General features: G+C 48.7%; 1 protein-coding gene across 1 annotated transcript in view; it reads left to right on the plus strand.

Moving 5' to 3' along the window:
- The window catches only part of LOC119406392 (ATP-binding cassette sub-family A member 2-like), a 45093-nt gene that overhangs the window by 1150 nt on the left and 29048 nt on the right, over positions 1 to 14895 (plus strand). Inside the window, exons 2-3 of the mRNA XM_037673134.2 lie at positions 1375 to 1687; positions 2289 to 2442. Coding sequence (XP_037529062.2) covers positions 1375 to 1687; positions 2289 to 2442 — 467 coding nt within the window. The remainder of the gene's footprint in view (positions 1 to 1374; positions 1688 to 2288; positions 2443 to 14895) is intronic.

Consider the following 14895-nt stretch of genomic DNA (forward strand, 5'->3'; position numbering starts at 1 on the left):
AGAAAACAAGGAAATCGTAGAGAACGAAGTCGGGCTACTGTATACGTGTGTGGGGCAGCCCGGTTGGATTTAGAATGAAGACAACATCGTTGTTATAGCGACATGTGACGTGCGTTGCCAATACTGTTAGGTGGCCGTGACGGTGAAGAACGCAACAGTCAAACCGGTAAATATTGAACTACTTATGTGCACCGAATTTTATGGGGTTTTTTTCGAAAAGAAATGTAAAAGGAAAGACGCCACAGGGTAAGTTTGTCTTGCACATCCGCTGCTGCTGTTGCAGAGCAATCAAAAAGCTTCAAATAGTGTACATGTGTTTTGCTCCGAACTAAAAAGTGTTTAACAATAATAAACCGGTGAACCAAAACATCGGCGCAATATAAAAGAACGCGTGACAGTAATAAAATACCATACACACATAAATGTAAAAGTTGCAGACCCGTCCCCCTCAAGCCACATCAGTACTACCCCCCCCCCCCCCCAAGCTGCTCTTTCCCTCCCCCAGCCGCGACGCAACACGGTTTTGCACCCCCAAGACAAAATCCTGCCGACACTTAAGCCTCTTACTAGTCGACCTAGGAAAACGTACTCTTGCAGAGATTCTATATGCTGGTAACCATTATACATTTTAACGCGATAGCAATACAAAGCTCGTATCGCAGAAATTGCAGTGTGGGCGGCGTTGGTTGTGATGAAAAAATCAAGGTATATACGAATAAATAAATAAATAAATAAGACACAGATTCCCTTGTGCATTCACCTAAGATTACTCGAAGGCGAAAGCCATCTTTTTATTTGAAGTTGATGCATTGATCCTGCCTCGCCACCCTCCGAAAGCTTTGTGCACCTATAGCTTGGTTTTACACTGCCTCCGTGATCGGCCCATCTTTGACCCAAACTACGATGTCATGTGAGGACGGCATCATGTGATGATACGTCACATGATGCAGTCATCACATGACAGAATTTGTGATAGAATTTGTGACATGATGACGTCAGACAGTTTTGCAATCTCTGACGTCACAATGACGTCATATGGTGACCTGATCACGTGATGATTTTTTATATCATTCGTGCTGTGCCCTACGCATGCGTTCTAGGAGAGTTTTAAACGGCCAATGTTACTCGCACAGACATTTAATTACTCGCGGCACGGTTGCGGTGACCAAACAATGCCTTGAAAATGAATTAGAAGACCATGCGGAAGGGCCCGACTACTCTTGAAGGCGCAGCTCAAGCGTCCTCAAGACTTTTATTTCTCTTGCCAGTGTCTTCGTGTTTTCTTCTATTTTTTTCTTTGATACAGGTGCACATTTGTGACGTCAACAGCATTCGGCACACAGAATCTTTCTCATTCGGACGTAACACTTTCAGGAAAGCGCTCTGGTACAATGGTCAGATCCAGCACACGGCGCCCCTCGCGGTGACGCTGTACAACACGGCGCGTCTCCGAAACGTCACCAACGACGCCAACGCCGACTTCACCTTCGAAGTGACGGCGCGCGGATCCGAGGAGCTCCACGCGGCAGCGGGAAGCGGTTCCGGCGTCCGGGAGGAGGACATCCGCAGCCAGAACACGTACCGCACCCTCTTGCCCAAGGTGCTGCGGTCCATCTTCTTTCCGCTCGTCTCCAGTCTCATGTGCAGCAACTTCGTCATTTTCCCGACCGCGGAGAGGGCACTTGGGGTAGGTGTCCAACGTCCGCTTTCAATTCGGGAGGTGCTGGGTTCGATTCCCATTTCCACTTAGCAACCACGAGATTTTCTAAAGTGGAGCAACGTATACTGCGACCTGACTGGCGTTCGGTAGCGTATGGGTGCCCATCTACAGAAAGTGGCCTCTTTTTTGTGTTCTCTAATATGCACCCATCAGGGGCGGCTGATGATTCCGTGTTGACGTGCACCATCTGCAGCGATGTACATGTATAAATTAATATTATTCTTGAACACTGAATGTCGCAGGAGCAAACGTTTCGACAAGCAGTCTTGTTTTCAAGGCAGCAACTGTCTTGAAGACAAGACCGCTTGTCAAAGCGTTGGCTCCTGCGACACCCTGTAATCGAGAATTTCTCATCGCTTCGAGCTGCCATCTTCCCCTATAACTACTGCCTTATTCGAAGCAGTATAGTAGTAGCTTATGCAGTTTACGCAGGTCGGTTAAATTGGTCCGTTAATGGTCCGAAGGACCTACGCTTCAAGGTCAATGGGTTTCTAAACAATCGTCAAAACGGTTTCAGAGTTCCTTTAGATCGCATGCTCTTTCCAACTCACGACCCTAATTCGGGCAGGTCAAGCAGTTGCACGTGATCTCCGGCCTGGGACCCATCATGTACTGGCTCATCAACTTCGCCTTCGACTTCATGTTCTACATGGGCACGGCGTTGATTGTGCTGCTGCCGCTGCCACTCGTACCCCTCACCACGCTGGCCACCGAAGACTTCCGTAAGCTCTCACGCTACGCATGGCTACGCATGACGAATGGCTCTCATGGCTACGCATGACAAATTTCGCAGAGTCATGACACCAACATAATCGGCACAGGCCACATATGCTCAGGATGTGCACGAAAAATGTGAAGGCGCTACACACGCGCGAGCTCGCACTCGCAGTTTACTCTGATCGAAGAGAACACCTACACAAATACTGCTGACGTAAGCTTCCCGAGCTCTAGATCAAGTTCGCACCCCTTGGGGAGCATTTCTTAGTTGCATTAGTACTGAGTAACACACTTGCAATGTTCCAGACAACCCTTCCAAGTGCCGGTGAGAGTTGTCCGAAAAGCATGATAAAAATACAGAAAATTCAAAAGCCCTTGCCCTACCGGGAAAAAGGGGGCCAAGTTAAGCTTGGCGCGTTGGTGTGTACGTGCCCAACCTACTTCTTTCCTTCACTTTCTTGCTTTTTTTTTCCTTCTTTCTATCTTTCTTTATTGCATTGCGCAATGCTCCCTCCTAGCTTTTTCCTTCCTCCGTGGCGGGAATCGAACCTTCACCCACGTGCTTAGCAGCGCAACACTTCAGTTGCTACAGGCAACAACGACGGTCATGCGTTCATATCCAAGCAACAATGAAATGTGGCAACGCGAAATGACAAGTCACCTCGGTAGAGTGACCTAGAATAGGGGGAGTGTCCAAAGCGCCGGCTCCCGCGTGGGCCTTTTGCCGTGAACTCCCGCGCCGCGCCGCTGCTGCGCCGGACCCGTGGGCTCTGCGCGCTCGGCAAGCGCGCGGAAAGCGAGGGGCGTCTGCTACGCGCTGTAGTTTTTCGCGCCGCGGTTCCACACAGGGCACTTCAAGTCTGCTTAACTTTTATAATGCGGTGCGGAATGGAGCTTACCCATCTTTAAGCGTTGTGTTAGTGCTGAGGCAACAACAGAATGCAAAAAAATCATGTGTAAAGCGGCATCAGCCTGGTCTAGTTCCGGTCACAAAGTTCGAGAACGTTGATGCGTGTGCAAAAACGCGCAAAACGGACACGCACAAGCAAAGAACGAAAAAAAAAAACTTTATTCGCACGAGTAATCGGGCAATAGCATCTCACATGCACGAATTAAGAGTAATAAAAAAACTAAATTGCACGCGCAGTCAGCTGAAACAATTGCGCGCAGTGACCGCTTCACACTACGAGCTTTGTACTCATGGTCGCCACTGGTTTGCTAGCCATATGCACACCGCTTTATTCGGCAATTGATTAGCCTCCAGCCCTCCACTAGCTCTTTATTATGGACGGAGCACACCGGGAAGACGCAAGAGAAACAAAAAGAAAAAAAAAAAAAGAGTAGAGACGGCCATACGACCGCAATGCTGTTGGCTTATTTTTGCTTCTGAGTTAGCGTACAACAAGGCTCACCGTGCGCAAACATTTGAAACAAAAGCAATGCCAGGTAAACTAATTTTATTCCACAAGATTTGCATAAAAGGCGTAATATAGAAAATACTTTACAAATAGCCAGATATCATGATACAAGTTACAAATGCCCCCATTCTTGCTGTAGAAGCTGCCTGAACCTAAAATACGGTAAGACATTGACAAATAGAAGTGGAATATCTCAATCACTTCAGAAAATTGTTCAAATGCAGAGATCCCTTATGTACCTAGCCTGAAAAATGCAACATGCGATAATATATATATATATATATATATATATATATATATATATATATATATATATATATATATATATATATATATTTGCATTGTATCGCTGAACGTTAGTATAGAACGTTTGCGCGAGATGCATGCATTGCTCCAAGCATTCACCATAAGAAATGAAAACAGTTTCAAACAACTCATTCTCAACATCAGATGTTTTCACGATTCTCGGAGGTTAGCGTTCGCCCGGTTCAGAAACTTTACAAAAAGATGTGGACGAGTAGTTACATAAAATACAATTGTTTCCGCGGCAGTTGAGTGCGCGCCAACAGGGCACCCGACCGCAATTTCCCGCTTTTTCCTAATGACCTCAATATAGCGTCCACGACAATTTCGTGCTGAAGCTCAGGAGTACTTAAATAGCGAGTCTGCTCATCTCTTGATTAAATATAAAGAGATGGCCAGACGGGTAAAGCAAGCCTCTTTTGTCTCGCAGACGCGTGCAACCAGCTGCTCTGAACTGAGAATCACATTTGTTTTCGGGCAATCGCTCGTAACATGAAGTGAGGCATACACGATGTTGCACTGTTATCGTTTCATTTTCTTTGGTTTGTCTTTTTTTAAGGCCTTAGGTGCCTCATCAAACACGAAAATTGACCGTCGGTATCCCGCGTAGCCAACACGACTGATGCACAAGATCATCACGCGATGACGTCGACAGAACTTGTGACGTCACTATGACGTCATTCAACGTGACGTCATATGATGACGCCACCACGTGACATGGTCGCTTTGCATTGCCTCCCTGATCGGGGGCGATCACGGAGGCGATGTAAAAGCAGGTGAGGTGCAAAAAGCTTGCAATGCCTTCGATCCTGTCGGCAGTCCGAAATCACGTTATGTGCAGAAAGCTTTCGGAGAGGGGCGAGGGAGGTTCCATGCATCGACTGACGAAAAAGATGGCTTTCGTTTTTGAGTCATCTCAGGCGAATGCATAAGGGACCATGTCTTTTTTTTTTTTCATGTAATTTTTTCGCATACATTTTACCTATGCGGTCAGTTCTTCAAAATATATGGGTAAGTCTACATGTTGACATTGATATCGGTGACCACCACATTTTTTATAACCTGACGGAAACAAATCGTCAGACCACACATCGTCAGAATTATTTCTGGCTACAGAAAGCGGGTTTGCGCGCCACATACCATATTATTATTGTTAGTCGTTACGCAAACGGCAAGCATGTCAGGTTAATGATGCCATGACCTATCGGTCGTGTTGGGCATACGTACATTCGTGCCCCTCCGTGCCAATTTTCGTGTATACCAAGTGAACGAGACGCGAGTTACGCGAGTAATTTTTTACTTTTGGTACCGCGGCCACGCTGACTGACACATTCGGCTTGACGTGAAATGGCTTGAAACAGCAGAGCGCCGGAGGAAGCCTTGTAAAAAATCGAATGCACGAAATAAAAAATAGGATATGAAGGGTGCAAACGCGTTAGCGTGCATGAGCTAGTTAATACGTGTATATGTGCTACGTTCTCCTGGTTATCTCCAGTTTATTCTTTCCTGCAGCAAGTTTACGTTCGTCATTCCACACGAAAGTAAGTTAAGCGCCTTTTCTCACGATGAAGTGCGCGCAGGATGCGTTCCTCAAACAGCCACGGAAGTGTGGACCAATGCGGTGACAAACCAGCTGAAAGGATATATACAAAATCCCCGTTTCACAACACACAAACTAACAAACGCGTTCTCTGTATGATGAGTCGCTGCAGTATTATGTTGCAGTGACGCAATATTAAATATTGCCCAAATCTCCGCAATTTTAGCTAATAGCGGCCAAAATATCACGCGCGTAGCAGACGCTCGCCGCTTTGACGCGGCTTCCGCCGCGGAGAAAGCCCACGGGTCCGGCATGGCAGCGCCGCGGCGCGCAAGTTCACCGCAAAAGGCCCTCGCTCCTCCCATGTATTCGCGCGGCGCTTTGGACACTCCCCCTATTCTAGGTCACTCTAACCTCGGTAAAAGATCAGATTGCCATATCAGAAACGGCTGATGTCCGATAAGCCGACGATCGAGAGAGCATCAATTATTGGAAAACGGCACAGACAAATACGCACGTTATCGACGCACCTTCGAGAGCCCCATTTCTGTACACGTGCCGGCGCTGGATTTTTCGCGTACGACGCCGCCATCGAAATCTAACTCGTAACAAGCCTCGCATGAAAAATATAAAACGCATGGAATGGTTTAGGCTAGGGGGCTGTATATGATAGAGTAGATGTTACGTTACGTCACATTAAAATTGGGTGATATACTTAGTAGAAATTGGTATAGACAGAACACCCAGGGAGAGCCAGACACAGCGCTTATCAGCGCTGTGTCTGTGCGTCTCCCTGAATGTTCTGTTAAACAGGAATTACATGTCATAAACCCATCGGATTGGGCTCTTTGCGGATCGGATTAGTGCAACGGAGACCTTTGAACTAAAGAACAATTGTTGCTGGCGGAGTTAACCTAAAAGGCCGCTTTTAGGTTTGCATATATCAGAAATTCAAAAAGTCTTTCCAGAAACTGAAAGCAGTTAGCTAGGGTGGTTCATAGGGCTACGTTGAAACATGATCAACTGTTTACAGTCACAATTCGGCTTCTATGACAGCGCTATATTCCGTGCAGTGTGGAGACTATTATTGCAGTCTGCATAAGATTGCGTCTAGCGTTTGTGTAAGCTACGCCATGGTCCCTCAATAGACGAGAAAACCTGGGCCAGGGAGCGCTGCTGCGCCTTTCTGAAAAGCGCCCCCTTTTATGGAAATCTCATTATGCGTTCGCGCACGGCACTCCGCCGCTGGTTTGCTTACATTGCGCGTGCGCTAGTGCACGTGTGCTCTGCTCGCGCTGCGCTGAGCAGCAGTGAGTGCGCTCTTGCTCGCGTTGCTCATGTGAGCGCGCTTGGGCGCTAGCCTCGCGCTGCCCTTGCTCTCGCGTTATATTTAACTGCAGGTCGTGGTCTCGCGGGGTCAATGCAGATAGTGTAGAGCACGTTTGTCAAGATACTGACCAAGAAAGCCCCTCTTTTGGCTACGGTAATGCCCAGATAGTAGTGATGCAGAACTATCGATGGTACTATCGAACTATCAATGGTAAAAATGGAATTTATAATAGCTAGTTCATGAATAGGGTGATTAGAGTACTAAGCACTATGAAAGGGTGCGAAGCTGCCCACTGTCAACACCCGGGCACAGTGTCAGGCGGCTTGTGTTTAAAAAGAGGCGAATGATCCACAGTATTAAGGGAGAGCTCTAAGCTGTCCCACATAGGAATCAACAAACAACTGTCGGTCGGTCGCAAAAACGTGCTATCAGCCGCGCCGCCTTTGAAGAAATTGGAGTACAGATATACCGTGAGAGGCGCATCTTCGTGTTCCTGGTTTTAAAAGACTTTTGGACATTTACGGTGCGGTTCTGTGGAGATAACGTCAGCAACAACGAGCCAAAAGTATTACTTTTGTCTCGAAAATGCAGCTTTTATTTTGCAGTTAGGCAAACACTTCCATGTATACTGACAGAAATGCTTTATTATTCCATGCTTAATATCTATGGACGTTTGTTGTCGGCACGCACGGAGAAATCGCGGGATCGTAGCGACGCTGTAAAATGTTGGGCGGCGATTGGCTTTCGAACCTTCGACTCGGCGCTCAGAACCAGAGTGTTTTACCCAGTGGGATAAAACGCCGACGCTTGCAGAGGGTGAATATGAACGTGTTGTACTGGCGTAACTACAGCAAGATGCTGAGGAACGCTACAAAACAAGCCACGCGGTCCCTTATCCATTCTTCAAGACGACTTGAAGGAAAAATCACAGCATATCCACGGAGTGAATGATGATGAGTGGGCGAAGCTGCGGAGGTTCATCGGTAAACCGTGAATCTTCCGTGAATTCTGCCCAGTACATCATCACCGACGTGAGATCGGGCGCGTTTATACTAAAGGTTCGATGAGTTATGACGACTTGCAGCTCACTTTAATTTTACATGTACGCTGTGATTTTTCATTGTCTAGAAAACCATTGCTTTAGAAAACATCTGGCGTCTTTCGTTAAGCAGCTGGCGTCTTTTTCGTTTTGCTTTAGAAACATCTGGCGCTCTTTCGTTTTGCTTTTACAAAACATCTGGCGTCTTTCGTTGGTTTATCTCATCAATCAACGGCGTTTTGAACAAAATTTTTATTGTTTAATCACGCACAGGAGAAATCTCACCAGGCACTACCTTGGAGGTAAAGAATGGCTGCTAATGGGAATGAGAGACAGAAGAAGTCGGCTTTTAGCTAACACTTACACTTCTACTTCTACTAACGTTTCCTACTGGAACATGCCAATGGCTGCTAATGGGGAATGAGAGACAGAAGAATTCGGCTTTTAGTTAACGCGCACGCTGCGAATTTTTTATTGTTCAACAACGCACAGGAAAAATCTCCCACCGGCACCACCTTGGAGGTCAAAGCGTAAGACTGGTTACGCACTACGACTACGAGGGACGAACGGGTGCCGCCTTAAGGAGCTTCGCCCCTAAAAATGATATCGATAGCGCTATCGATAGTAAGTACTATAGACAGTACTAAATGAACAGCGGGAACTCACTACAAAATAAACTTGGTTCCCCGCGCACGTGGTACATAGTAGAACCGGAGGAGGAGGCTCAAGGGCAAGGAAGTTGACATGCTTGTGTTTTTCACGAGAGTGCTTCGCTGACACATGATCATAAAGTCAAACTAGTCAGCTGTAGCGGAAAGGAAACCGTTATATTAGGTGGAACTGCGCGGCTTCAGATTATCAAGAACTAAGTTTTTTATTTGTGAGATAAAACTGGTTGCTTTTGCATATGAATTTATTGATGGACATATACAGCCATTTTGGACATATGTCCATCAATAATGGACATATGCCTCCAGTATTGAGGGACCATTGTTACACTGACGCAATTTATAAGTATTTAGTTTATAAGCGTCTCTAGCGCTTGCGTGTACCGGTTCAATAAACTTTCCTTTTTGGCTAATAGAACTGTGCATTCGATGGTAAATATATGATGTTGTTTACAACCATATGCAGGATCAGCTTCGCACTCTCCCATAGTGCAATACCACAGCCGGTCGACAAAAAACTAGGTGCGGCTTGTTGCGTCGTGCTAAAGCGCACGGGCACAAGCGAAGGCTCTGTGTTCACAGTTCCGTCCGCGTTGACGCTATAGTAGACGTACAGCCGCGCGCGCATTTGGAACATAAAAGGGGAAAAAAAGTCAGTTTCGCTGCAAGGGCGAAGCAATGAATGCAATAGCAGAAATTCGAATGTCACACGAAGAACGAGAAGCAGCTCGATACTTGCAGCGCACCGCTGAAGCACAAAGAAGGACGCCCGAAAAGAACGCACGGGCATGCAAGGGCAAGCGTGAACCAACAATTGTCGCAGTTGTTACGTCTCTGTGCTTGAGCAACGCGCTGCAAGTGTCGACAAGGGAGAATCAGATGCTCTTAGATACTTCTTTTTCTTTTAAACTGTGGCGCGTGGAGTGACCCCTTGCGTTTCCCGCCACACGGGGGCGTTTGATGCAAGGTGTGCCCGGTGTTTTGTTTTTTTTTTTTCCTTCCACATCACAGTGGGTACAGAAAAGGGCCACTTTGTCGTGCGCGTCCCAAGGGCAGTTTTCAAATTGAAAGACAATTAGGAGCGTTGCGTCGGCAAGTGTCGACAATGGAGAATCAGATGCTCTTAGACATTTTCTTTTTCTTTTACTGCTGCACGTGGAGTGATCCCCTAAGTATTCTGCCACACGGGGGCATCTGATGTAAGGTGTGCCCGGTGTTTGTTTGTTTTTCCTTCCACATCGCGATTGTGTACAGGAAAGGGCCACTTCGTCGTGCGCGTCTCAAAAGCAGTTTTCAAACTGAAAGAATATTAGGAGCGTTGTGTGATAGAAAACACGCTCAAGCTCCTCCAACTGTTTTCTGATGAAATAAAGTTTTTCCATCCATCCATCCTCCAAGATTTGCTTACCACCAGCGGTAAATGGTGTATATAAATAGCTCGCTGCTCTTTCGCCGGGCGCATGCATGGGGCATGGTTGAGTTGTCTAATGCAGCAGGTTGGGGAGCGAGGGTTCGATGGTTCGAATCCCCGGTCGGGTGCTTCGGAATTTTTTTTCTTCTTTATTTCTCTTTGTGCCTTTTTTATATATATATTGTAGCGGGCTTGCAGCTATCACTATGGTGAGGTATGCGAAGAAGAGGTAGACGACGTGTCGGTGTTATGGAAAATAACAGCCGCCATCTTGACTGCTGGACTATTATATACTGTAAATAAGTTATAAATGTATTCGCAACATTTTGGTGGTGCTGCTGAATACGACGCAAGAAGGAACTCCACAGCGGACGTGTCCTGTACAGCCCCAATATGTCAACAGAAAGCAACTCTGCTCCTGCCGCTTTGACCGCGACTCCGGTACAGCCGGTCGTATTGACTCATCCACGCGATCCCGGTAGCTTTCTCGGCACCGACCACGTTGACGTCGATGACTGGATTGCGAAGTACGAGCGGTTTGCAGCGGTCTGCCGGTGGGAACTTACAATGATGCTCGCCAACGTTGGCTTGTAACTCTGCGGAACAGCAGGCGCCTGGTTTCAGGCTCATGAAGCTGACTCAACCAGTTGGGATGCCTAAACAGAAGCTTCGCGACCTGTTTGGTAGAGCCGTCGGACGCCAGCGGGTCGCTTCTAAAGAACTCTTCTGTCGGGCACAAACTTCGATCGAATCATACGTCTCCTACATCCTTGACGTGATGGCCATTTGCCGTCGTGTCGACACCAGCATGTCAGAGGATGACGAAGCCATTTGCTCAAGGGAATTGCGGGTGATGCTTTTAATTCACTCGTGCCTAAAGACTGCTCAACCGTGGACGACATCATCAAAGAGTGCCGCCGGTTCGACGAACTGAAGAATCGCCGCATTGCTCAGCATTTCGTGCGACTTCTGAACGCGGCCGCAACATCATCCTGCGAGGACCTTCAGCCGCCATGCGGAAAACCGCCTACCAACGAGAGCGTAGTTCGCATCGTGCGCCGAAAAATCGAGGCGCCGTCGCCACCATCTTTCTTGACGCGGCCATCTGATCCTCGACCAAAGATCTCGCTGATCCAGCAGGTTGTGAGGGAGAAGCTTGCAAATGTCGGACTGCAGCCGGTATGTTCGTTGACGGAATCTCGTGTCATTTCCCTAACGCCTCCTCGTGCACCGGAAATGTTTCGCCGCTATCGTGACCCTGCCCAGTGGAGAACGCAGGACGACAAGACGATCTGCTTTCGTTGCTACGATGTAGGACATATTTCTCGCTACTCTCGTTCACGCACCTTTCCATCTCGCTCGTTTTCTGGCTATCGACGTGACGACAACCACCGGTCCCTGCAGTTTTCCGCTCGTGACGGTGGACCATACGATGAGGCTCCCGCGACATCGGTCCGACGCTCCAGCCGTTCGCCGTCCCCACACGATCGTCGCTCCCGGTCACCTCAGCCCCGTCGCCATTCGTCACCCCGCCCTTCTGGACGCCCATACTCGGAACACTGAGCAATGCAGCTCCCGGAGGTGACGCTACATTCGACCCCGACCTGAAAATCCTTTGCTGACCCTAACTACGGGCCGGAACCTGCTTGCTGTGGAAGTGGATGGCCTACCTGTTACTGCCCTCATTGATACCGGCGCACATATTTCTGTTGTGAGCTCTGATCTCCGTGCACGATTAAATAAGGTCATTACGCCGCCCAAGTTCCTATTTGTACGTGTCGCTAGTGGAGCACCGGCTGTACTCGGAATGTGCAGAGCACGTGTGAGGTTCTCCTACCGCCAGACGTCCGTTCTGTTTCATGTTCTCGCTCATTGTCCTCATGATGTCATCCTCGGACACAATTTCTTGTCTGACCACTCTGCTGTAATTGACTGCTCAGCCGTTGTGGTACAACTTGACTTGCCTCCGTCGGCCTACGTGTCGGAGGTGGTTCAGAACAAACTTTCGTGTGCAGAGGCTGTTCGTCTGCTACCATAAGCCCTAATTTGCGTCGCTGTTGAACCATATCCCAGTGTTCCGGATGGGGATTACATGGTCTCTTCCTCTCCCAGTGTTCTACTGGCCCGCAACGTCTCTTCTCCGTACACAATTGTAACTGTTACAGCGAACAAGACGTGCCTTCCTCTTCTGAACTTCGGATTCAGCCCTCAAGTCCTACCACAAGGCATTGCTCTCGCTACTCTGTCACCGTCGCACGAGTCCCAGATCTTATCGGTGTCCCCTGAGCTGCACGCTGTCGTCTCTCCAAATGAGCGTAGAGTCGACGCAGTCACCTTGTCTACACTGCACAACAACATAAACAAGATTATTGCCGTAGACCTTTTGCCCTCTCAAGTTAAAGACCTCAGTGATCTCCTTATGACCTACTCTGACATATCCCTACTCTGACCTACTCTGACATATGACCTACTCTGACATCAAGCACCGCATAGATACCGGCGATGCAGCTCCAATTCACAGGCGTCCTTACTGAGTTTCACCATCAGAGCGCCAAGTTATTCAACAGGAGGTCGACAAGATGCTCACAAAATGCATTATGGAGCCTTCTTCGAGTCGATGGGCTTCCCCTGTGGTCTTAGTTAAAAAGAAAGACAACACCTGGCGCCTCTGCGTGGGTTATCGGCATTTAAACAAGATCACCAAAAAGGATGTCTACCCGCTTCCTCGTATCGCTGATGCCCTGGACTGCCTTCACGGTGCTACCTATTTTTCTTCGATAGACCTACGCTCCGGTTACTGGCAAAGCGCCGTAGACGACCTCGACCGTGAGAAGACCGCCTTTGTAAAGCCTGACGGTCTCTACTAATTCAGAGTCATGCCGATCGGCTTGTGCAATGCGCCGGCCACGTTCAAGCGGATGATGGACACACTTTTGTGCAGCTTTAAACAGTTTATCTGCCTCTGTTACCTGGACGACGTCATTTTATTTAACCCCCCCCCCCCCTTGAGTCTCACGTCGACCGACTTTCGTCCATTCTTTCAGTGTTTCGTACGGCTGGGCTACAACTTAATTCATCGAAATGCCACTTTGACCATCGCCAAGTTGCTATTCTAGGGCATCTCGTTGACTCATCTGGCATCCGACCCGATTCCAACATAGTTCGCGCTGTCCTCGATTTCCCCGTACCAACCAGAGACGTTCGAAGGTTTGTGGGCCTATGCTCATATTTCCGAAGCTTTGTCAGAAACTTCGCAGATATTGCCCGCCCCCTCACTGATCTTCTCAAGGAAGATGCGCCATTTTGATGGGGTCCTGACCAAGCCAGTGCTTTTTCCCGCCTCATTACGCTGCTCACCACGCCGCCGATCCTCACCCACTTCGACGCGTCCGCTCCAACCGAGGTCCGCACCGACGCTAGTCGTTACGGTATTGGCGCTGTGTTAGCCCAGCGTCGATCCGGTCATGATAGAGTTCTTGCGCATGCCAGCCGGCTCCTTTCCCCTGCCGAATGCCCTCTATTACTGAATGCGTGTGTCTGGCGCTTGCATTGGCAGTTGGTAAATTCCGCCCGTATTTATATGGTCGGCCTTTCACCGTTACCACACACCACCACGCTCTATGCTGGCTTTCAGCACTCAAGGATCCAACAGGGCGCCTAGCTCAGTGCGCTCTGCGCCTCCAGGAATTCACGTACACAGTGGTCTACAAGTCCGGTCGTTTACACCAAGACGCCGACTGCCTTTCTCGGTGCCCCGTCGACGATCCAGACCTCGTAACGGATGACACGTCCATCTGTATTTCCTCGCTCTCCGCTTTGGGCAACATCGGTGACGAGCAACAGCGTGACGCGTCACTACAAGGTCTAATCACCCGCCTGAATACTTCCTCGACGGACATCACAGACGGCATGTTATACCGCCGGAACATGCGCCCAGTGGGACAGGAACTACTAGTTTTAGTACCCACTCATCTGCGCTCGACCGTACTTTAGGAACTACATGATGTACCAACGGCCGGCCACCTTGGTGTTGCCAGAACGTACGACCGTGCCCGCCGACGCTTTTTCTGGTCCAGCTTCTACAATTCCGTACATCGTTATGTCGCTTCTTGCGAGTCGTGGCAACGCCGGAAAAGGCCAGCTGTGCAGCCCGCCGGGCTCCTTCAACCTGTCCACATACCTGCTGAGCCTTTTTTTTTTTTGCCGGCCTCGACCTTCTGGTACCTTTCCCACTTTCTAAAAACGGTAACAGACGGGTCGCCGTCGCTACGGATTATTCGACCCGTTTTGCCATTACAAGACCTCTCCCGAGCAGCTGCGCTACAGTCGTCGCCGACTTTTTGATACAAGACGTCATCTTACATCATGGTGCTCCCCCTCAACTTAATCACGGACTGAGGTCGCTACTTTTTATCCACGGTAATCGAGGACATACTTCGCTCGCTCTTGTGCAACCAAGCACAAGCTTACGACGGCCTATCATCCCCAAACGAACGGACTCAAAGTACGTTTGAATCGCACGATCACTGACATGCTCGCCATGTATGTCTCGACCGATCATCGCGAATGGGACATTGCGCTACCCTTTGCCAATTTTGCTTACAACAGCTCGCACCACGACACTGCTGGATATTCTCCCTTTTACCTTTCGTATGGAAGAGAACCGACCTTTCCGTTAGACACGCTCGTACCCACCCCTGCCCACCTGTCCACTGAATATGCTCGCCACGCTTCTAGCACAGCCGAAAA

Source organism: Rhipicephalus sanguineus, chromosome 10 (genome assembly GCF_013339695.2).
Source record: "Rhipicephalus sanguineus isolate Rsan-2018 chromosome 10, BIME_Rsan_1.4, whole genome shotgun sequence".
Taxonomy (NCBI): domain Eukaryota; kingdom Metazoa; phylum Arthropoda; class Arachnida; order Ixodida; family Ixodidae; genus Rhipicephalus; species Rhipicephalus sanguineus.